The sequence below is a fragment of the Rhineura floridana genome, chromosome 1 (genome assembly GCF_030035675.1).
Source record: "Rhineura floridana isolate rRhiFlo1 chromosome 1, rRhiFlo1.hap2, whole genome shotgun sequence".
NCBI classification, from domain to species: domain Eukaryota; kingdom Metazoa; phylum Chordata; class Lepidosauria; order Squamata; family Rhineuridae; genus Rhineura; species Rhineura floridana.
The window spans coordinates 96193710-96219001 of NC_084480.1; the positions used below are offsets into that span (position 1 = coordinate 96193710).

The 25292-nt window shown below is 46.0% G+C and overlaps 1 protein-coding gene across 1 annotated transcript in view; it reads left to right on the forward strand.

Annotated features, from left to right (window-relative positions):
- Nucleotides 1–407: 407 nt before the first annotated feature.
- GOLM1 (golgi membrane protein 1) overlaps nucleotides 408–25292 on the forward strand; it is a 33799-nt gene continuing 8914 nt past the window's right edge. Inside the window, exons 1-4 of the mRNA XM_061626755.1 lie at nucleotides 408–767; nucleotides 8909–9059; nucleotides 9861–10040; nucleotides 24616–24670. Coding sequence (XP_061482739.1) covers nucleotides 8931–9059; nucleotides 9861–10040; nucleotides 24616–24670 — 364 coding nt within the window. The 5' untranslated portion in view covers nucleotides 408–767; nucleotides 8909–8930. The remainder of the gene's footprint in view (nucleotides 768–8908; nucleotides 9060–9860; nucleotides 10041–24615; nucleotides 24671–25292) is intronic.

The following is a 25292-nucleotide window of genomic DNA, read 5'->3' on the forward strand; positions in this document are numbered from 1 at the left end:
GCAGAGAGTAGAAAAAGAGGAAGGCCAAACAAGAGATGGATTGATTCCATAAAGGAAGCCACAGACCTGAACCTACAAGATCTGGACAGGGTGGCTCATGACAGATGCTCTTGGAGGTCACTGATTCATAGGGTCGCATAAGTCGTAGTGGACTTGGAGGCACATAACAACAACAACAGTATTTCGTATGCAACCCTAGAAAGTTTCCCGTTGTTTTAATCTAGTGGCTATCTAACCATACTCAAGACGAGGTTATTAGTGGGGAAACCTTCCAGCGACAGGCGACTGGCGGGAAGGAGCAGGTGCTGTGGGGGGCAGTTCCTTCTTCATAATTTGCACCTCTCTTTGTGAAGAGCGCGCGCGCTGCCGCCGCTGGGGGTAACCTGTGGGACAGCAAAGCGTGTGCTAGACCCACACCGAGGCGTTCCGCCTCTCCTCCGCGGCGCGGCGAAAGGGGGAGCTCCTCTACGCAACCTGCCTCGCAAACCTTAGCAGCTCTTCCCGTAGCTTCCTCACCGTCGGCCGCCTGCACTTCCTGCTCTGCCCGCAGTGCCTCCTGCAACACCAGCGGCAGTTTAGGCGCTCGCTCCTCTTCTCCACGGCCAGACGCTCCGTGCGTGGGGAGGCGCAGGGAGGAAGACACCTACCGAGCACAGCTTCTTCGCCTTCTCCCCTCCGGGGAGGGGGGTTGCCCTCCTGCTAAGCCGGCCCGCAGGAAGAGCGGGCCTTGCAGCTTAAAGAGGACAAGGCGGCGTGGGGCGAGGAAGGTGAGCGCCTTTCATTGCCGCCGGCTCCCTCGTCTGTCATCCAAACCCCTCGCCCCTCCCCGCTTTCCTCCCTTCTGTTCGTCAGGCTGCCCCCTGAAGACCTTCTCCATTTCTCGTCTCTCCCCCTCGTCATCTCTGCCCCTCCCCTAGTGACCCTCTTGGCACCTAGTTTCTGCTAAGCTAGACAGTCTCTCCTCGTTCCCTGCTTTGTTCTTGAGGAAATGCTATTGCTGTTCTGGTGAAGTGGGGAGGGGGGGGAGAGGAATGAGGAGAAAGTGCTGAGGAAAGGGAAATTTCCCCGGAGTCTCATTCCTCCGGGAAATGGGGAAAAGATCTTTCCAGTTAATATGAAAAAGGGGCCACAGACGTCCCCTTTTATTGAATGTCCTCGCGATTCGATAGCGGGGCTTCTGGCTTCGCCTGTCATTTCCAGCGCCTTCTCTTTCGTTTCTGATTGGGACCTACACACGCGCTGGGGTGTAGTCGCCAGGGGTCTCAGACCTCTTCCTTTTTTGGGAGCGGGGTCCCGACAGGGTACCTATATCTCTGGCATCCTAGGAGCCAGTCAGCATGAAAGGGGAGTACATTAGCCACTGAGAAGAATCTTCTGACATGGTTCCTTCTCCTTTCCTGCTGATTGGAGCTAATCAGAGTGAAAGGAGGTAAGTGAGCTACTGAGAAGACTCTTCTCAGTAGCTAACACTCTTCCCTTTCATGCGTATTGGCTCCTAAGGACGTCTGTTGTTGTGGGAGAAGGCCTTCTCAACCCAGCAACAAAAAGGGGGGGAGGTGCTGTGGCTATCATGAAGGGACCCTCCACTTCTGAATTTTCCACTACACTACTGCACATGTGTTATTCTACAATTAATCTTCAGGGGTGGGGTGGCGTCGAGAGTGGGGAGAATCTCCCTGGGCCTTCTCCAGGGATGGGTTAGAGTTAAAAAGAACGTGTGAGGGCTCAAACGGGAAGGAGGCGGGCTTGCGGGTGGAGCGGGAAGGTCTGAAGCGGGCATCCAGACACGGTCTGCTGAATCCACGTAGAAGTCTCCCCCACGCCCAAGAACTCTCTCTGTGTTTAAGGCCTAAAGGGGACTCCGTGTTCCCGGTTGGGAGGACCCTTTTAAGAGAATTTAGCCCCCTCCGTTTCAAACTTTTCTAAGCTGTCTCCAGACCTTCCCAATTAAAGCCAGAAGGCTGGGGGATGGAGCAGGCGCTGCAGGGATGTGTGTCTCCCCCTTCCTGGCTTTAGCCTCACCTTTGCTTTTTGAATGCCTCGAGGGGGCTCGGGCTTCCCTGTCCATCTAAGCAGCAAGGAAGTGCAGCCTAGCAAAATTATGGATTTTAACCTTTTTTTTTTCTTTTATAAAGTTTGGTTTGATCCTTTGACTTGAGAAGGTAAACAGAAACTTACTTGAGGCTGAAATATGACATGAGTAGTAAGTGATGTAGCTCATGATGGTTGGAAAATTCAACTTGCTCAGTCATGGTTACTCAGGAGGCCACCAGTGTTGACGTTGGCACTCTGAAAGTATGGAAACAAGATGAATGTAGATTGTGATATCTCTTTAATTATACTGGTTGAAGAAAATCATTCCATAAATTCAGAATAATCTCCATTTCTAGTGAGCAGTTGTTTATACTTCTTTTGCCATTAATCCAGTTACTCTGAAGTCATTTGTTGACTTTTAAGAGGAATGGCTTGTGAATAAGACCCTGTGGTTTCCTTTATGCAAGAAATCATTGAATCAATGGTCCAGATAGGATATTTTCACTGCTTCGGGTTGTGACATATATTGAGATAAATATGTCTTTGTGCTTTTGTGATGGGATTGAATATGTTTTGTAGATCAGTTGTTAAACTGTGTTGAATAGCTGTGTGGTGTAAGCCACAGACCTGAACTTACAAGATCTGAACAGGGTGGTTTACAACAGATGCTATTGGAGGTTGCTGATTCATAGGGTCGCCATCAGTCAAAATTGACTTGAAGGCACATGACAACAATGAATTGCTTCCTTTTTGATGTTCAGAATCGCTACGTTCAGAATGTAATATCCAATTTCTATATATTTAATCTTAAACTAAAACCAAACTTCTGATTTATGAATTGGGTTATATAGCAGCTATGCAAATAGGAAAATCTGACTACGTTTATTCAAAATTATTTTAACCCCCTCCCTCTTTTTACTGCTCATCTATTTAACATCATTTTGTCAGTTTAGATGGACAAGTTTCACTTGCTTTACTGCTAAGTTAGCTTTTTTTTTGGTCATGTAATGTTTGTATTGCCCACACCCAGTGTGCATGTGGCTGCATTGCCAGTTTAATCTCCCCTTTTGTTCCAATAATACATAGATTAATACCATTAATTAAAATAATTGAAATGCAATACATGAAAGATGACACTAGCATTAGCTTTACGAAATACCATTAGAGAAGACATATTGTCCCTTTAGAATCCAGTTGTTTTGAACAGGGGAAAATTTCAAAAACAAACATTTTTCAATAATACACTGGTGTTTATTTATTGTACTTATATACCGCCCCATAGCCGAAGCTCTCTGGGTGGTTTACAGTAACTATTACTGTTATTGTCATCTTGTGGGCAGCAGTCCACCATCTTATTCTTATGAACTTCACCTAGATAAATTAATTGCAGTATTGGAAAGACAATGCCAAATCAGTATGTTTTCCAAACAAAGATCAATAGTAAGTGACATCTTGAGGGGGAGAGTCTACTTATTTGGAGAGTTGCATTATTCTACAGTTGGAGTATGCTGTATGTTGATAATTAGTGAAGGTATATGGGAGGAAGGGTGGGATAGAAGTTTAATCAATCAATCAATAATATTTTACTTTCCCTTTATAGATTTTATGCAACTTACATATCAACAATCCAAACATCACTTTGTTGTATATGGGGTTAAGATAACTTTAAATCACTTTACATAAGATCTGCTGGAATCACAACCGCAGTCATTGTCCTGCTGTTTTGCTGTGTATGAGAAGCTTTTTCTTCTTCCCTCCCATTGAGGATCTACACTAGTAGCAGGCCAGGGGAATAAATGACCTCCCATGGTGGAACAGCACTTATATGGCATCCTAAGATGCTTCAGCAGGCTTTACGGTGAGGGTAGGATTTCCTCCTTAAAAATTAAATTTCAGGCAGATTATGTCTTTGGTTCTTGACAAGGTGACAATCACAATATAAAATTATATATTGAAATTTATGATGCTTTGATGGGTGAATATATTTGGTTTCAGTGATTTTTAAAAAAATAATTGGAATTCATATGACAGCTTGGACACTAAAATAAATTCATTTTAAGGTAATTTCTGGAAGGAAATTCCTGCCATATCCTCCCCCTAGTAAGCCCTTCACTCCATCCCACATTTTTTAGGGGATACTGGTGGCTGCTGGGGGAAGGAAGGGTGAGAATATTTCCAGAAGTTAATTTAGGATGCAAGTTAACCTTTTTGTGTGTATTTTTGTTTTACATTGTGCATAAATAGGTACTGGAGATGTAAAATAACGTTGTGCCTTTAAAAGGTACCCCAAATTTATTGAAACATATTGGAAGTGGGGCAAGAGCCACTCCTGTTTTGTTCTTTTGTTTATGTTCCAGAAGGGAGATAGAGTTAGGGTCCTCCAGATAGCAAGGCTTGACTACCTTTACCTGTGATGCTCTGACTGACTTCCTTCCATTATTAGACTGATATGCTTAGGGAAGCTTATCTGCCCCTCCTCTTTCTGATCTTTCCCTTCTTCTCTTCTTCAACTGTTCCAGAGAGAGGAGACACCTTTGTCTCTGCTCTCTCCCTCCTGAGCCATGAGGGCAACTCCCAAACCTGCGTGTTACGCCTCCAACTTAGTTAGTTAGTTAGAACTAGGTAAGCCTTTCTATCTACTATGTATTTCTATAAATAAAGTGGCTTTTCTTATTTTACTAAGTCTTAAGTCTGTGATTTCAATGCAGGGTAAAAGCCTGCTTTCTTAAGTAAGTGCACACACTGGCACACAGCATCTCAGACCCATTGAATATCTCTGCTAACATTTATACCAATATACACAACTTGGGTTATGGCTGGCCCAGTAAGCTAAATTGAATTGCAAGTTGTGCCTAAAAGCTAAAAAGGCTAAATACTGTGTGTAATCTACAAAGAGATCAACAAAAGGAGATTTTAAGTTAGAGAAAGAAAAGCAGAACAAAAGATAGGAAAGGATGGCTGAAGAATGAACAATTAAGAGAAGCATTCCGAGGCTGGAGAAGGACAATTATGTGGTTTGGAGTCTTCGAATGACTGCACTTCTGGAAAGAGAGGATCTGTATGAAATCCTGACCGATCCTGAACCCTTGGCAGAGGATGAAACTGCTACGCACACACTGGCACACAGCATCTCAGACAGTTGACAATCTCTGCTAACATTTATACAAATTTACACAACAAAACAAAACAAAGCAACAATGATCTGCTGGGAGGCTGTGGGAAGAGGGGGAGAAGATATTGGGGAGGCTGGTGAAGGGAAAGCAAGGTTGAAAAGATGATAGAAGAAGTATGTAGAACATCTATGTGTAGAACATTTCAGTATGCATTACCACCAAATTATGTTTTTTTCAGAGAACTATCCAGTTGTGATTGTAAAGCAGTCATGCTATAAATGTTACTCATTAACTTCCCACTTTTATTTTTACAAAAGGAAACTTGACTGTTAGAGCAAATAGTGAGTAAATGTCACTTTTAGCAACCCTTGACACATCTCCAGTGTAAGTTTGCAGATATTTGGATCATGACATGGAGGCTTCTAGGCTGAGCAGGAAAGCAAAAGAGTGGTAAAGCTTCAAAATGGTACTGGGGAAAAATATGAAATGCAGTTAAGTGGTAAAATGACCAACATATTCTGGTGAAGACCTATTTTGAGGGTGCTGAAAAAACAACAATTATATAAATAAACCATAATACAGGAAAATACAGATTATATATAATACACATTGTTACAGATTATAATTTAACAATCTATGTTGTTTTTAAAAAGCATGGAACATACCTTACTGCAATAAATCTTAAATTTCAAGTAATCATAACACAAACCAACATCAATCACATCTAACATACTTATTTTAACTACAGAATTAAGGCTGTAATGCTAGATAAGCTTTCTAGAGAGTAATATCCACGGAACACAATGGAACTTACTTCTGGGTGACCATCTATACGATTGCTCTGTAAAACTTGCAAAAGTTCTCATTACAAAGCCACTAATTTTCCATTCTTCCTGTTGTCATCTCCTGTGGTTTACCCTTTTCCCTGCCTCTTCATCTCTGTAGGACTCAAGGCTGGATATAGTAGAGTTCCACAGAGTTGAAAGAATATGCAGCAGGCAGAAAAGAGTGCCAGGCAGTGTGACTGGGGCAGAAGTGGGTAGGAGAAGTCACAGCTGCTTCTTCTGTTGCACAGAGGAATACAATCGTGTTCTCAGGGTTATGAACTGGCAGCTGGTCTTTTCCTTACAAACATCTGGCTTGTTGGATCCTTTAGTCTGGTCTGTACATTTTTTAAACGCTCTTTCTGTTGTGAGGATTTTTTTCTGTCTGTTTTTAATTATTGTGCATTTTACAAATGTTTTGTTGTTAGCTGTCCAGAAATATTTATTGATGAGTGGCTGTATAGATTTAATAAATAAATAAAACATTGACTTAATATTCTAGTGATTTCTCACATGTATTATGCAACTCCCATAGAGTTTGAAGTATTCATTATTGGCTTGATATTTTCTGTTTAGCATGTGCTTACCAGGCCTGCCTCTCTTTTCCTACCATATGGAAATTGTGCCTCTAGGGAAAGACTTTCAGGTTTTCATGATAGGAACTCAAGCAAGTCATCTGTAAGCAATGTCTACCAGCCTTATGCTGTCAGATTTACACTTTTAGATAATTCATCAGATAAATAGCATTTATTTGTGGCAGAAGTTCTTTCAAGTATGATGTGCAGCATGAAGTAGACATGAGTAGAATTGACTTACAGCATATTTTATTATTGTTGGGCTTACCTAATGTAGACAATTTGCTTTCTGTCCTATGCAGTTGGATCAATACAGCTCACAGTATGACAAAATATATAAATGGTACACATTTTCTGCATATGTGCATGTACAAAATAGTGTGTTTTTGTCTTTGTAACCTTGGTTATTTAAACAACTGGCTTATAAAAAATGCCTTGTTTGGAAGATTCCTTGGCTTTGACAGAGCTCAGAAGTATTCATTAGTGGCCATATCTCTTCTTGCCTTCACTTTTTATATTTGATAATTACCAAAGTCCTGCTTTTAGTTGGACACAAAGATTGCATTGAAACATTGGATAGGATAGTGATAATTAGCATCCTTGATCCACCCTGGCAAGTTACTCATCTACATTGTCGTAGGTGAAGGGGAGGATCATGTCATGGTAGAAGTGCCTCTTAATTGACTTCTTATTCTTTACGGTGACTGAGGCACTGTTCCCCTTGCTGAAACTAGCTGGCAGAGAAAACAAAGGCACTTCATTCCTAATAAGTTTTTTATGTATGTCCAGAGTGGTACCAGTGACAGGCTATGATGCAAGGCAAAAATAACATTGTGAGGCTGCTATTGCCTCTGAGCAGCCTGTCTTCCATCATTACTAAGTTGCACTGCTATTCAAGGTATGTAGGGCCTGAGGCTATTTAGGATTTAGAGTAGGATTGATAGACCTGTTGCCCTCCAGATGTTGTTGGAATCCAATTCCCATCAGCCCCAGCCAGCATGGCTAATAGTGAGGGATGATGAGAGCTGTAGTCCAGCATCTGGAGGGCTGCAGATTAGCCACCCCTGGCTTTAGAGAATAAATCCATCCATTTATTAAGTGTGTGCTTGGAAGGCTGACTTTGGAACCCTGGTGTCATTTCATCCAGCAATCTGCCTGCTTTCCAGGTGATGGTCAGCTGCATTCTTTACCATTTCTAATCTCTGAACAGATTTCAAGGGCAACCCTAATTGCTGAGGCATGGTGTAGTCTAATTTCAAAACTGAGAGGTATGTACAACTATTGTTGGATCTGAGCATGAGTGGAAAAAAATCTGCTTCTATGGTGAAGCAAGAGGCACTTTCCTCTTGCTCTAAGGCAGTCCTCTCTGTGAAGATCCACACAAGATGGAATGGATAAAAATGTGTCTGACTGGTAAAGCTCACATACTGAATCTAATATAATTTAGTTCAGGCTTTATTAATTTCATTGAGGCTTGTACTAATTCAGCTCTATAAATTTCCTAACTTCCATTATGTATCTTGTTACTTTTAAGGATGTGTTAACAAAGCAATCATCTTATAAGTACTTAAAACGTATTAGTAAATGGTTAGTTGCATTGCATCTTGAGATACCTTATTTCCGAGGAAAGCTGAGCGATTAATGAACAAAATGGTCCAATATGCTTTATATTGTTTGTGCCAAGGATTACAGTAATAGGTTATAGTAAGAACTTTAGTTAAAACTATCATTTCATTGTCCACCATTTCTTCCAGGGCTGAGCAGGTTTTGGTAATATGGAAGTTTGCTCATGCTGCTAAACAGTTGCTGTGTGTGTGTGTGTCTGTAAGCCGTGTAGATGCAGACACAAGCATAATATGTGCAAAAAGGATCAATTACTGCTTGATTAATATCACTAGTAACAATGTGCTCTGTGAATTAAGGAGTAGAATAGTTTAGTCTCTTCTCCTCTCCAAATAAGAAGTGTATAATTTAGACAATTCCTGTGTAACACTGATATGGCATGACCTGCCCACCATTGGCTCCCAAGTGTTCCAGCTGAATTAGCTCTCCCCTCCCCTAGCAGCCACCACAGGGCTACTCAGTGAGATACAATTAAAGATAACTATACCAAGATAATTTTTTTCTGTCATATTTCACAATAATCAACACTTTATTTTATTTTTTAGAATATTCTGCTTACAAATTATACTTGTGCTTTGCTTATCCATTGCTGTAAAATAAGTGCTGGAATTTATATATGTGCTAAAATCAACAGTGTACTTCAGAGTAATTGGGATATTAGTGGCTGTAGTGTCACTTGGATAACATTACAAGCTCAACAAAGGAAAATGAAATCAAGCTTTTTTCTTTAAACCGACAGAGATTTGTATCTTCCCTTTGAGATGGTGGGACTAGGAAATAGCCGTCGCGGGATGAAGTCTCCACCTCTCCTAGTGGCAGCACTTGTGGCTTGTATAATAGTGCTGGGATTCAATTACTGGATTGCAAGTTCCCGGAGTATTGATTTGCAGGTATTGCTTTTCTATTGGTTTTCCAAATTGATTGAACCATCAAAGATATTTCCCTTTCTTCAGAATTGTAGTTAATTCCTGATGTTTAAAAACAACTGCATGGTTTCCAAATCACTATACCTGACAGATATTTGGATGCTGGCCATGAGAGCAAATAGTGAGAGAAAAGAAAAATGCCTGGGTGAAGATTGTGATGGCAGTAGCTAAATACTGAATCCTGCTCAACCAGGAAATTGTGTAGCTTTATGTTACCATTGTTGCCTGATATACAAATGTACAGGCTATTTCCCATTGTCTCTTGTGTATGTGCTTGCCCACACATATAAATGCAAATGGACCTGAAAACTAAGTTGCGATTGGCTATTTTAAATCAATACATGAAATCATCATCCATCTCCCTGGCCCCTGCCCCCATCCATTTTCTGTCTTCCTTCCTACTAGCAGCATATTGCTCTTCCTGTGCTCCTTTTCTACCCAGTGTTTCTGCCTTACTTCCTGCTAGCTACACACAACTCTGTCTGCCCCTAACCCAAAGAACCATCTTCATTCTCACATCTGCATTGATTATCAATATTCCCAGTGATTTTTTTCTTACCATCCACCCCACTCCATGTTTGTAAAGCAATTCAGCCAGAGCTTGGGAGGGCCCAGAGGTGACTGGCAGTTGTGTATGTATGTAGATAGAGAGGTAAATCCAATTTTGCTTTCTGCAAGCATGGAATGGGAAGTTAAATTCTGATTACACACATTTGGAACAAAGACTTCAAACTTTTACTAATTTTTGTATCTCGTGCCTCGTAGAATCATATAATGGAACTAGAAGGCAGGGTTCGCAGGGCAGCGGTAGAACAAGGTGCTGTAGAACTAAAAAAGAATGAATTCCAAGGAGAACTAAAGAAACAAAGTGAACAGATTGACAGAATTCAGACCCTGCATAACTTCCAGATGGAAAATAACAACAAAATGCACATGGACGAGAAGGTATGAGCTATTTCCTGGTAGTGCTGCACTGGGCCTCACTGTGTAGCTCTTCCTTTGCCCTGTTGCTGCCAAACCTCTTCATGCAAAAGAGATAGCAGATTTATCTTAAGTTGTGTTAGTGTCAAAAGTTGTCAGCACTGCCTCTTCTACCATAAGGGAAAGGGCCTTGTCCTCGCTGTGAGACGAAGGTGCCTTAAAAATGGTAGAAGCATTATTCTTGGTCAGCAGAGGAATGGAGCAGATAGGAATGGGTTAACTCTCCTGGAGGCAGGGTCAGCACTATAACACAAAAGTTTAGCTGGTGGCTGGCCAAAGGGGAAGAACCTTCTCCCGTTCTCCAGTTTTTGACTTCAGCAAGCAACAGTCAGTCTATTCCTCCAGGGTCCCCATAAGGGATTCAGGAACAGATTTAGCTATTTTTTCTGCACTTCTCAGAGAGTTTATCATCATCAACTGTAGTCAAAGTGCACAGACTTCTGCTTCTCTTCTTTCACTTCCCGCCCTCACTCAATAGCCAGATTGGAGGGAGGAAGAGAGGGATTGTTCTCTCTGAAGAGGCGCTTGAAGCACCTAGAAGCAGTTGAGGCCGGGATCTGTCTCGCGCCACCCCCTACTGTCCCTGATCCAACACTCTTTCACGTCCCAAGGAGAGGGAAGCTTTCAGGAGCATTTTAAGACCTTGGAGGAGCAGAGATTGGTCTTTTGCTATCCAAGGCATTTTGTTGATTCAAAACCACCCTGGGGCAATGGGCCTCCACTAAGTGTGGTTGGCCTCCTTGCCACATTGTTCTCAGGTAAAGCCACTAAGCTTTCTTTTTCTAATTGGGGGGGAGGGGGCAGCTCCAGCCCCAGCCTTTTCCCCTCTTCAGCTGGGATTTTTAACTATGCCTGGGAGAAGAGACTGCCCTTCTCGTGCGTTTGCAGAGGAAGATGAGTCCCTGAGTGGGGGGGAGAATCTACATCTCAATTAGGCAATCCATTAGTCACCCTCACCTTAGTGGCGGGAAGCATGCTAGACTCCCTGCCTGAAATAGTTTCATTTTCCCAGCCTGAAATAGTTTAGTTTTCCCAGCTCCCTTCTACTCAGCCGGGGGGGGGGGGGAGATACACACGTGGCTCCTGCAGGAAAAAAGCATGCCAAATCTCACCATCTAGATAAGCCCTCTACTTCTTCAGCTGTGTTGGCCTGGCTTAACAAGGCCATGATGAAGGAGGCAGGGGCTTCCTTAGCCAAGTGTTGGGCCCGTGCACATAGGGGGGGAAAAGGCTCCAAGCACTCCAGGGCACGATGCCATGATTTCTTTTCATTTTCCTCCTCCTGGGAGGCCAGCCCAGTTAGGGAAAGGGGGAAGAGTAAAAGAAGGGGCTCCTTACAGAACCCTAAACCACACAAAGATAAATACAAAAGATGTTCCAGCTCTGGGTTCCCACCTGACCGCCTTTCCCGTAGCCCAGGCTCCTGGGGGGAGGACGCTCCCCTGTCATCTGCTGCATCAGACTCAGAAAAGGAAGAAGGGGAACTGTCGGGAGGATTCCCCTATACCATCCCCAGTGCATAAGAGGCTGTATTCTCTTGACTCCTATCCTATTTTGTTTTCTAAGGCTATGGCCTGCCTTCAGTTAGAACCCCCTAAGGAAACTCCTCAGGAGGGGGAACTAGAGAAAGGGGAACAGGGATCTTCAGACATCTTTCCCAGGTCAGGGGATCAGAAGGTGGTCATTTCCTTTCTGAAGTTCTTCAAGGACATTGTTAAGGAAGAATGGGATCATCCAGCCAAATCCAAAGTTCCTCATGCTCTGTCCAAGAAGCTATATGCTCTTCCTGCCATGACCATGGCTACTCTTCAGATCCTGGCCATTGACGAGCCTGTGTCTGCCCTCGGGGCCAAGACAGCTATTCCCAAAGAAGGAGCAAATACTCTTTCAGACCAAAGTGACAGGTGCAGTGAGGCTATCTTTAAATGCACACACAAAGCATCTGCATTGGCCATGAGAGCTTCGGCAGCCAACTCCTTCCTGGCACCGGCTGCGGTAAAGTGGGCTAAAGCGCTACTATTAGAAGTGTCTCCCGATGCCAGACATGTCAGGGAGGGGCTGCACAAATTGGCAAAAACAGCTGAATTCCTAGCAGATTCCTCCTTAGATAGCCTACAATACTCAGCAAGAGCTCTTGGGTATGGAGTGGTAGTAAGGTGCAATATATGGCTGAAACAGTGGGAAGTGGACCATAACTCCAAAGCCAGTCTTGCAGCTCTGTCCTACTTGGGTGGGCAGCTTTTTGGCAAGTCTCTAGAGCGCCACCTGGTGGAGACCAAGGATTAAAAAGAAGGCTCTTCCTTCCACTCCCAGGAAGGATGACAAATCCCATAAGAAGGCTTCACATTCCTTTCATCCTAAGGGCTATCCAGCTACCTACAGGACTACACGTCAGTTCCAGGGGTCCTGGAACTCTTCCTGGAATTCCTCCCGCCAGCGCACCGGTTCCATACCCTCCAGTGGCGCGGGAGGCAACAAACATTGTCAAAACCCCAAGGCCAGTGTCAAGCAAAGCCATGCATGACGCCAGGACGGCCCAGGTGGGGGGTAGACTTCAAGTTTTTGCACATGCCTGGGTGGCCTCCACCTCAGACAAATGGATACTGAGCACCATCCAGTCTGGCTACTACCACCATCCCGCAGGACAGATGGAGGACAGCTCCTCCATCTCATCAGCCGGAGAAGCAGCAGAGAACCCTGGATGCCATTTCTCACCTCCTCGAGATAGGCGCCATAGAACCCATGCCAGAGCATCAGCGGTCCTCAGGAGTCTTCTCTGTGTTCTCTACAGTTCCCAAACACAATGGAAATTACCGCACCATCTTGGATTTAAAATTCCTGAACCCCTTCCTGCAGACAAAGAAGTTCAAGATGGAGACACTCAGGTCTATTGTGGAAGCCATTCAACCTGGGGACTTCCTGGGATCTATAGATCTCACAGAGGCGTACCTGCATGTCCCCATTCTCCAGCAGCACAGACGCTTCCTCTGCTTTGCACATAGCCACCACCAGTTTCAATACAGGGCCATGCCCTTCGGCCTCGGCTTGGCCAGCGGGTGTTCACCAAAATAATGATAGCAGTAGTGGCACACCTTTGCACTCTGGATGTCCACGTACAGCCTTACCTGGACGACCTTCTGGTGAGGGCCTCTTCAGCGACAGTGGCGCAATGGGATCTCCAGACTACCATCCAGTGTCTGGAGAACCATGGCTTTATCATCAACAGCGACAAGAGCCATCTAATGCCCACCCAGCAGTGCCTTCAACATCTGGGAGTGGTCATCAGCTCAAAGCAAGCTCTTCCTGTCCACCGATCACACGGACAAGCTCCTGCGCCAGCTGCACACGTACCTGTAAGGCAGCCAGGCTCCTCTGATGGAACTGGCTCAGCTGCAGCGGCCATAGACTCAATGCCGTGGGTGTGCTTCCACTGAAGAGCCCTGCAGTGGCTGCTGCTTCCATATCAGGACCAGATCACCTCACACCAGAACTGGCTCAGCACCCTCCCAAGGCATGTGCGGGAGTCCCTCCAGTGGTGGGGATGTTTACCTCATCTGGAGAAAGGCCTTTCCCTCAGAGCTCCAACAGTCTCAATAGTCACCACAGACACGAGCCTATATGGCTGGGGGGGCAACCTATTGCTCCAGCATTGCACAGGGGAAGTGGTCAGTGCTGGAGCTGTGCCAGTCAATCAATTGGTTGGAGCTCAGACCAATCCGACTAGCACTCCAGGAGTTCCTACCTTTTATCAGACTCATGTGCTCGTACGCACCGACAACGTCACAGCCAATTCACATGTCTGCAAACAAGGTGGCACAAAATCAGGCCCTCTTCAGAGGGAGACCAACCTGCTGTTCCAGTGGGCAGAAAGGCACCTGGCTTCCATTTCAGCCATACATGTACAGGGGATCCTGAACACACAAGCCAACTGGCTGAGCCAGGAACAAGTCCACCAGGGAGAGTAGGCCCTTCACTGGGACATGTTCCTAGAGATCACTCGGAAGTGGGGGCTCCCATGCATGGACCTGCTTGCCTCATTGGTGAATGCCCAACTGGACCAGTTCATGCACAAGTCTGGGATCCACGCGCCCAGGACATAGATGCCCTGTCAGCCCCCTGGCCTTGGGGACTCCTCTACACCTTCCCACCTCTACCTCTTCTGTCCAGGCTGCTGTGCAGAATCAGAGTTCTCCAGGCCCAGGTGATAGTGGTGGCTCCACACTGGCCACGGAGACCATGGTTTTCCAACCTAGTGGACCTCAGCTCCAGTCTGCCGTGGCATCTTCCCTCCAGACTGGATCTCCTCTCACCCTTCCCTCCAGACTGGACCCATCCTTCACCCAGACCCAGAGTGGCTCCAGCTTCAAGCTTGGAGGCTGAGCGGCAGTGGCTAAGCAAAGAGGGGCTGTCTGAGAGGGTTGTTTCCACCATTCTGGCTTCTCGCAAACAATCCACCACCCAGATAATTTATGACCTCACATGGAAGGCGTTCAAAAGGTGGTGTAGACGCAAACAGTACCTGCCACGGAATGCCACATTCACACCATTTTTGACTTCCTGCAAGACAGTCTGGACCAGGGGCTAGCCCCCAACATGCTCAAGAGACAGGCGGTGGCCCTAGGCAGTGTGTTTCCAACGGTGGGAGGCCATTCCATTTCCTTTCACCTTCGAGTCAAATGCTTTCTCCGAGGGGCAACCCTGCTGTCACCTCCAGTGCAGCACAGGTTTCCCTCCTGGGATTTTTCATTAGTCCTTAGAGCTCTCTCACAACATCCATTTGAACCGGCACGTTCAATACCAATCAAGGACCTCACCCTCAAGACAGTTTTTCTGGTTGCAATCACCTCAGCCAGAAGGGTGAGGGAACTGGAGGCTCTCTCCATCCGGGAGGAGCTGTGCATTTTTCATCCAGACAAGGTAGTTCTTTGCCCTGATCCCAGTTTTCTATCCAAGGTCAATTCCTTGTTCCACAGGGGACAACTTCTCTACCCAACTTCTGCCCCAACCCAGTCCATCGCAGGGAGAAGAAGTGGCACAAACTTGATGTCAGGCAGGCACTTCGGATCTACCTGGACCGTACAGAACCATTCAGGAGGTCTGAGGCCCTGTTCGTGTCTTTTAAACAAGGGGGGCAGGGATTAAAGGTGTCCAGGTCCACCATCAGCCTCTGGGTGAGGGATTGTGTAGTTAAGGCCTATCAGGCAAAAGGGAGAGCTCTCCCTCTAGGGATCACTGCACACTCAGTTAGAGGGGCTGCCACTACAGCAGCACTCCACAAGGATGCCCCACTGGAGAAAATCTGCAAAGCCGCCACCTGGGCTCACCCATCCACCTTCAACAAACACTACAAGCGGAATGGACCATTGGTCTCATCTGAAGGGTGATTTTCATATGAGGACGGCCATCACTGCGGGTATTAGCTCCACCTATCGTGTGAAGGCAAGAATGTCTTTGAAGTCAAGACTAGGGGCGTCAAGCCCCTCCCACTCTCCAGTTCATTCACAGCGAGTCTGTAGAGAAATATCTAAAAATACAAGAACAGGGCCAACAGGCCTGCCAGCAGGAAAATAACATGCATAATAACATGACTCTAACATAGCGATATAACAGAACTAGCAGTCTTGACTTCACTAGTAACTTTAAATGCAATAGCGTAACAGTAATATATAACGGTTCAGTAAAAAATCTATGCATCCTCCAACTGGGAGGGTCGTGATGGCCGTCCTCATATGAAAATCACCCTTCAGGTGAGACCAATGGTCCATTTTCCATATGAGGCCGGCCATCACTGTGGGATGTACCATACCACCCACATGCTAATCTTTATTAAGAACCTGTTGCAACACTCGTCTGCCAAAAGAGGCATCGGTAGAGGCATAACGATCTATTTTATAATGCCTTATAAACGAGTGAGGGGTAGACCAAACAGCAGCCCTGCAAATATCAGCAACAGGAGCATTAGTAGCAAAAGCAGCTGAAGTGGCAGCTGACCTAGTAGAATGAGCTGTTATACTAGCTGGAACTGGCAGCTTAAGGGACTCATATGCTAAGGTAATACATGCCCTTAACCAGCGGGATAAGGTAGAATTGGCTACTTTATGCCCCATAGACCTTGGATGAAAGGATACAAACATAGACTCCGTTCGTCGAATCTCCTGGGTCCTAGACAGGTAGGTCTTGAGAGCCCTCCAAACATCCAACGAATGCCAAGCCTTCTCTAGAGGATGAGTGGGGTTTGGGCAAAACGAAGGTAGTACAATGTCCTGATTGCAATGGAAAACTGAATTGACCTTGGGACAGAAGGAAGGATCAGTTTTCAGCACAACAGAGTCCTTGTGAAAAACACAGAGATGGCGGGCAGAAGACAATGCGCCCAGTTCCGAAACTTGTCTGGCAGAAGTGATGGCGACCAGGAACAAGACCTAGAAGGACAGTAGACGTAAAGGCACAGTCCTAAGGGGTTCAAACGGTGGGCGTTGCAAAGCTTGTAGGACCTTGGACAGACTCCGTGAGGGAAAATGGTGGACTACAGCCGGTGAACGTAAAGCAGTGCCTCTGAGGAAGCGTTTAATGAACGGATGTGAGGAAATAGGGGCACCAGGACACTGAAAGGATGGACGACAGAGTGGACGCATGTCGACGTAGAGTGTTGGGTCTGAGTCCCATCATAAAGCCGCTATGGAGATATTGCAGCACCTGATGCATAGTGGCCTGGGATGGATCGCAGTGGTGAGACTGGCACCACTTGGAGAAAGCCACCCAAGTATGTTGATAAATACGGGTGGTAGATGGTCGTCTCGAGGCTAAGATAATATCAATAACAGCGTCAGACAGGCCAGCTGACCTCAAATGTCCCCGTTCAAAAGCCACGCTGTTAGATTGAGCCAAGTGGGGTCCTGATGCCATACTGGACCCTGGGATAGAAGATCTGGCCTGACTGGAAGTGTCCAAGGATCCATCACCGACATTGCAAGAAGATCCGAGAACCACAGTCGGCGTGGCCAATATGGTGCTATCAGAACCAACTGTGTCCTCTCGCTCCGCGCCTTCCGCAAGGTTTTGGCTAACAGCGGTATGGGAGGGAAGGCGTACAAAAGACCGTCTGGCCACGGTATTGACAGAGCATCCACTGCTTCCGCTGTTGTGTCCAGGTATCGGGCAAAGTACCTGGGACTGGAAGCAAACAGGTCGATTGAAAAGACGCCGAACCGACGCTGGAGACGATGGAAAATGGAGGGATGAAGTTTCCATTCTCCCGGAAAGACCTGTTGTCTGCTGAGCCAGTCTGCTGTCACATTCCAAATCCTTCTGAGATGCTCTGCTTTTAGGGATTGTAGATGTTGTTCTGCCCAGACGAAGATGAGGGAAGCTAGGTCCTGCAGAGGACGGGACCTGGTGCCCCCCTGTCTGTTCAAATGTGATTTTACACACGTGTTGTCCGTTCGAATGAGGACATGGTCCAAAGGGAACAGAGAGTGAAAATGAAGTAGAGCTAAGTGGACCGCCTTGAGCTCCAGCCAATTGATGCTCTGGGTCTGCTCTGCTGTGGACCAAACCCCCTGAACATACTGGGAGTTGCAGTGTGCTCCCCAGCCGATGAGACTGGCATCCGTAGTAACAACAGTCCTGCAAGGTTCTCTGAACGGAGTGCCCCTGGAAAGAGGTTGGACCCTCGTCCACCAGCGGAGTGCAGGGCTCAGAGGAACTGTGCGATGATTGGAGTTGGCAATGTCCTGTTGAAAGGACAACAGAGCCCACTGAAGGTGGCGAGAGTGGGCTCGAGCCCATGGCACAATATGGATAGTAGAGATGAACATTCTGAGCGCCCTGGCTAGAAGCATGACGTCTGCGGTTGTTTGTTGCATCAAGGCCCTCGCGATGTTTGTGATGGCAGTTATGTGATCTGGAGACAGAAACACCATCGCCTGCAGGGTGTCCAACATCGCCCCTAGATGTAGTAGGCATTGGGTCGGTTGAAGATGGCTTTTGTCGAAGTTGACAAGCCAGCCGTAGGCCTGCAAAACATTCAGGGTGAGCGTTAAATGACGATGAGCCAGCTCCTCAGAGCTTGCCCGTATTAAAATATCATCCAGATATGGGTAGAGATGGACCCCTTGAATTCAGAGGTAAGCCACTAAGGTGAGAAGCACTTTGGTAAATACTCTAGGAGCAGAGGAGAGGCCGAACGGCATCGCTCTATATTGAAAATGCTGGGGGCCAAAAGCAAACCGAAGGAACTTTCTGTGGGCTATGCAAATGGGCACATGGAGATATGCTTCCTTTAGGTCGATAGAAACCAGGAAGTCTCCTTCTTGCAGGCTTTCAGTAATGGAGTGGAGGGATTCCATTTTGAATCTGCGGTATGTTACAAAACGGTTGACGAACTTGAGTTCCAATACCGCCCTCCATGACAAATCTCGTTTGGGCACAGCAAATAGGAGGGAGTACACCCCTTCCGACCTCTCTGTTGTAGGGACTGGCTCTATCGCCGCTATGTCCAAGAGGTGATGTATAGCTGTCTGCATGATGCTGTGCCTGGCCGGCGCCCTGGGACAAGGGGATGGATGGAATTTGTCTGGTGGAGTCGCCCAAAACTCTATTGCATAGCCAGAACAAAAAAGGTCCCAGATCCAGGTGACCTTAGTCAGACGCAGCCACTGGTCTCCAAACATAAGTAGTCTGCCACCAACAGGAAGTGCATTAGTACTGTTTGCGCTGGCGAGACCCTCCCCTATATGAGGACGAGGTACCTCTGCGCCCTTGGTACTGACCTCTGCCCTGGAAATGTCGGTTCCAGGTTCCCCTGAAGGAATTGGAGTCATAGGATCGGAAGTCGCGGCCTCGTCCTCCTGGCCGCATTCCTCGAAAGGGCTGGTTAGTGCGGAAGGAGGGAAATCGCCTGAAACGCCTACGATCGATGTTCTTGACAGTGGCCAAAACCGGTTTGTGAGCGTCTTTGGGATCAACCAGCACTGCCTTTAGAGCTTCCTCGCCGAAGAGCAAAGATCCGGAGTAAGGTGCCCTGGAGAGATTCACTCTGGCCGTAGAGTCAGCTTGCCAGTGGCGAAGCCAGAGGGTCCATCGGGCAACTATCTGAGCCGTCATGGCTCGTGCCCGCAGTTGAGTGGCATCCAAAGTAGCATCAGCTACAAATGCCGCTGTCTTGCACAACTTTATCAGTGACCTTCTGAGAGAAGCAGGATCAGGGTTAGGGTCCTCTAGAAGATCATCCAGCCACATCATTGCTGCCCTGGAGAAGACGGAAGCTGATGTGGAGGCTCGCATGGAGAAAGCAGTGGCCTCATGATTTTTGCGGAGAGCGAAGTCTAACCTTTGCTCAGTAGCATCCTTTAGTTGGGATTCTCCTTCCCTAGGCAAAAGAGATCGCGAAACTAGGCTAGCGATCGGCTCGTCTATGCCGGGGACGGCCAGCTTGGTGGCAAAGTCAGGAGCTAGAGAGTAAAGTTTGTCAGCTAGGTTCTTGAAGTGGTGAGTTTGGAATGGATGAGACCATTCTTCGGTGGCCAGTTTAGCGATGGGATCCGGCACCGGAATGTAGTGCTCAGTAGGTGCAGGAGATTTGAGAACCCTGGCTCCTTTAATAGCTGGAGCGGCAGCTGTTGGGGGCACAGCTTGGAGACCAAGGGTGTTAACTACCCTGCGAGCTAGAGGTTGATAATCTGAGGCATTAAACAAGCGATACGATGTATTCTCCTCATGTTCCGAAGAGTCACTCCATTCGTCTCCTTCAGCATGATCAGCAAAGGGTGGCTCCTCCCCATATGAAGTGTCATCAATACATCTGCCTCTAGCTACGTCAAAAGGATTTGGGGAGCAGGAAGGATTTGCCTCATGACCTACATATTGGTCCATAGTGTGTTGAGGTATGGCAGGGACTTGTGGTGGTGACTGTATTTGAGTAAAAAATGACAGCATGCCCTGAAGTTGTGAAAGAAACTCATGAGACAGCTGCAGCCCTGTTGAAGCAGATGGTTGTGCCTGAGTAGGTGGCTCAGTGGGCTGTGACGTAGGATAAGCCCTGGGCGGCAATATGGGAGGAGGCTGGTTAAGTGTTGGCTGAGTAGGAAAGCCAGCAAAGTCCTCCTCATCGGAAGAAGCAGCGGGGGAATGAAAGATATCTGTTAGCTGTTCCTGGACTGCTAAGGTGGGGGTCGGAACAGAAGCATAGCGTGGACGCTTCGGTTTGCTGTGGCTGGAAAGATGTTTAGTCTTAGCCAGTGCTTTGGCTTGCTTAGTCTTAGTTGCCTTAGATGGTTGTGGCTTGGCTGTCTGAGACATGTCTGGCTGTTCTGCCATCTTATATTCACTATGGGTGCAGTACATGGCCACAGCGGGGGCAGAATGTAGAGACCCGAACAGGCGCAGTACACGACCACAGAGGGGGTAGAATACACTGGCAGATGGCTAAGTACACAGCCACAGAGGGGGCAGAATGTACGATGGTAACAGCATCGATATAATGCAGACTAGACTTCAGGCTTGGTACACGGCCACAGAGGGGGCAGAATGTACGATGGTAACAGCTTCAATATAATGCAGACTAGTTCAGGCTTGGTACACGGGCCACAGAGGGGGCAGAATGTACAGTATAGGCCGCCCTGGTACACGGCCACGGAGGAGGCAGAATGTACAGTTCAAATAAGTTGTGTTGAGGCAACTGGCTGGGACACGGCCACGAGTGGGGCAGAATGTCCAGTTCAAACAGCTTGCGCAGTATCAGCCGCCTAGTACATGGCCACGAGTGGGGCAGAATGTACAGTTCAAATAGTTTGGTGCACAGCCACAGCCTTGATGGAACAGTCACAAAAGTACATTAATCCGAAGGTTGCCAGAGCCAACAGCAGGAGACGTGTGGTAGAGGAGTCCGTTGAACTATGGAGTCCTATCTGCAACACACATGTAAGGACCCCTTGCCAGCTAAACCCCCCTTGGTTAGTACGGAATAGACTGAACAGAAAGGGTGGGAAAAAAGGACAAACAAAATGGCGCCCGCAATATGAGCAGGAAGAATATCAATCAAAATGGCGGAATATGACAAGGGAGTAATGGCGAATAGCTGAGGAACCCAGCTACTGCTGAGAAAAGGGTGTGAAGCACAGCCTCGAAAGTGCTGCGGCCGCGGGGCTAATGAGCAAAATCGCGGCTCAAACGTCCAGCAGAGGGGCTCCGTCAAGGACGTAGGGAGGCCGGTGAGAAAAACAAGGAAGCGGCTGAGGCAATAGAGTTAAGGCACTAGCCGCAGCTGCCGGCTGCAAAGACCGTCACGGCAAGGATTAAAAAGGCCGCCGAACGGGTCCGTTAAAGGCGAGCAGCCCGAGGAAAAAATCGCCGAGTGGCAAAGCACGAGAGCCGCAGCTGCAGGCTCCTGTGGAGGGGAAGGACCTAACGGACCGCCAAGAAAAAACAGCCGCGGTCGGACCGGGAGGCAACCCAAAACAGCCAGGGGCTAAGCAAAGAAAGGCCACCAAGCGGGCTCCGAAGGGGAACCGGCGGTGAACAAAGCAGGGAGCTGCAGCCGCAAGCTCCCGCCTGAAAGAAGAGAGAGAACCGCACCGCGGTCTCTTCAAAGGCCGTGAGGCTAAAAGCTTGGGAGAGAAACGATCCAGGTAAAGGAGAGACTCCACCCAAGGATTCCCCAGGAGTAACAGACAAAAACGAGTTAAATACAAGACAGGGGGAAGGGAAAACGTGGAATACACATAAAACAGAACCTCCACACCCTGTCACAAACTCACGAAAAACACAAAAGAACTTAGCTAGAAGCTACACTATAGAAATCTCAATCTTGTTCATACGAAGGCAAGAATGAACTGGAGAGTGGGAGGGGCTTGATGCCCCTAGTCTTGACTTCAAAGACATTCTTGCCTTCACACGATAGGTGGAGCTAATACCCGCAGTGATGGCCGGCCTCATATGGAAAAGGGTTCTTCAGAAGAGGCGGCTTAGGTTTGCTCCCACTCAAGGATGTAAGGGGGGGGTCACTGCTCAGGTACATCCCATTCCTGCCTGCTCCACTCCTCCGCTGACCGAGAATGGAAAGTTGGACTTACCGTGAAGTGTCCTTCTGGTCAGCGGAGAGTGGAGCAGACAGCCCCACCTTGCAGCAAAACCTAGGCCGTGGGGTGGGGAGGGCACCTTTCCAGAAACCCTCGGCAACTGCTGGTCACTCACCATCTGGATAGAGTAGTAAAGGCTCCCTTCATCGCTTCCTGGCACTGTGTGCTGATTTGTTAACGCTTGTTCTTATTCTATCCAAGTTTCAAGTTCATGGAGGTGGAGTGGCCGGCTGCTCAGTACTTGGTTTTTTACAGCTGTGTCACAAACTGGAAAACGAGAGAAGGTTCTTCCCCTTCGGCCTGCCACCAGCTAAACTTTTGTGTTATAGTGCTGACCCTGCCTCCAGGAGAGTTAACCCATTCCTCTCTGCTCCATTCTCCACTGACCAGAAGGACACTTCATGGCAAGTCCAACTTTCCGTTTATTATTAAATAATTATTCATTAAGTAAAGAAAGCCACAGACCTGAACTTACAAGATCTGAACAGGGTGGTTCATGACAGATGCTTTTGGAGGTTGCTGATTCATAGGGTCGCCATAAGTCGTAATCAACTTGAAGGTACATAACATAACAAATAAAGGAGCCCAGAATAGCCAACACAATGTTAAAATACAATTAAAAAACCATTATTTGAAACATTTACAAACAATTTATTATTATTTATACATCTTGTGCTGGATGCAGCCTCTTGAGTTAAAAATACAGAGGGACAACTGGGGTGCTTTGAAAATGGCATGACAGTCTATGAAACTTACAAATAGCTCCTTCCACATTGCAAGAGATGTGAAGTGTCATGCTTGCTGGGATTATTTCCATTTAGTGACAGATTGGATATACAGTCTAAAGACTGATAAATGATGATTTCTCAACAATGGAGGAATAGTAGCACAATGTCCTTTGAGTGGTTTAGTCACATCAGATATCATTCAAGAAAAACCACAGCATCCAGAATGGCCCTAAAAGGGTTCACAGCACTTTTTTCTATCTTTGTTTTAGTCTCAAATACTTTCTGCTTCTGCTGGTTTTGTTTTTATTTCCTAATCTTAAATACAAGGTGTGTGTATTAGGCTCAACTGTTTTTACTATCTTAGAATTTTCTAGAGAGCAGTGGGCATTGAATCCCCAGTTAAGTCCAGGCCTCATCTAGATTCTGAGATCACATCACATAATTACATATGCATTTTTCAGTTTTTTCCTTCTGTCTAGAAAATAGATTTAAAACAAATTTCAGTGCTTTGCTATAACCCAGCTCGCTGAACCGGGGTTTGGATATACAGTGGGTATGATGATGTCCCCGGAGTAAAATGCTGTTTATAGAACGTGGCTTTCATTATAACGCGGGTTCGTCCTTTGTCCCCTGACCCCCATGTTACAGTGAGGTTCTACTATATGTGATTTTCAGGATGCTGTTACTGCACCTGATACCTAGCATTCTGTATTTGCACAGTAGTCCAGCAGAGCCCTGATTATAATAAACTGACACATGTATACTACATATACACGATGAAGTCATTTATGTTTTAAATTGGTTATCTAGACCTTTTCATACAGATGTTCTTTTCCCAGGAATTTTATAGCAGGTAGTATTATACCATTTACCTTCCAGCTGGGGCAAGATATTTTTGCATAGCCAGTGACACTTCAGCTTTGTGATCAGATATTTGAACTCTAGCTGTAATCAAGGCACGCTTTCTTTTTTATATGAACAAGGGCTTACTGTAATTTTTTTTTAAAGAACAAGATTAAAGGAGAGCTAACACAATACACTTTCTGTATTTGCATATTTCTGCCTCTACCCTTCTCTGTGTTAACTTTGTATAGGGATAACTATCTTGAGTTCAATAGATCTTGTGCCCACACAATTAAGTGGAATCTCCAGGCTAGTGATTTTGAGCTCCATATTGTTTCTAGACATTTTGTCAAAGCAGTAGCCAGTGGCTTGAATCATCACAGTCATCTCTCTCTTTCTGTGTGTGAGGAGTGCTTATACACACAGATTTTAACCTGGTGGCTAAATTGAGGTAACTTGGTAAAGAGCTTCATGCTAACGGAGGAGTTAAAAGTGCAGTATGCTGCCTAGTGTATATATTGTTGCTGGATACTTTGATGAAGATCATTTCCAGGAGTACATACCCATAAGAGGAACTACTGGTGAAAAAGTTATAATTATCCATGAGGTGATTTTTTATATGTCACTTGAAGATTAATTAAAAAATAACCCACTTTTTTATTTTCTCAAAAATATACTCAAGATTTAGGTGGTATTCCAGTAAAACCTTCTAATGTTCCAATCTTGTTGGCCAAGCTACAGTCTGTGTTCTTTTGATTTCCCTGCCTGGAAAAATAGGCAACTAATATGTCCCCACTTTTGGAGGATTAACTAACATTCATATAGGACTGGGATAATGTAGAAATAGAAGCTAATTTTCAGTCACTCAAATAATTCCCTTGTTTCTTCCAGGCAAAGCTACTGAACAACATTACAAGAAATGAGGGATTGATCCAAACTCTTAAAGGTACAGCTATCTGTATAGCAATTAAATTTGCTTGTATCTAAACTGTTCCCTATTATAGATCTACTGATATATTTTTTCCATTCTGAAGTAGTAAGATAGTAGCAATTGTTGTTTCAGAATGTAGCCTGCCCTTCTCCTCCGAACTGTACAAAGACAGTATAGAACTGTGGGACCTAGAAACATAATATTTGACAAAAGAGCCTTGGGTCAACCTATCCAAGATGATGGAAACCCATTTTTCTTTTTATAAAAGCAAGCATGGAGGGACTCTTTCTAGATCAAGATTGCAGTGCTGGGGGAGACAGGTTATTTTTTTAAAAAAGCTTTCTCAATGAGTTTTTTTCTGATTAAAATTGCTCCCCTGCCCCAGAGCTGCTATTTGCCCAATTGAGGACACTTTGGAAAGGTTGAATGATCAGGGGAATGTCACGGTGGAAATGTTAGTTCTCTGTCCTCCCCACATCCCCAGCACCATAGGTCCCATTCCAAATTGGGCCTCTTAAGGCTGTGTTTTCACAGACAGAACACAGACATTCCAACATCTAGTTTGGCCCCTAATTTAGTAATTAATAATATGAAGTATGAGGAAAGGGCTATATAATTAATAAATCTTGTTTAATCA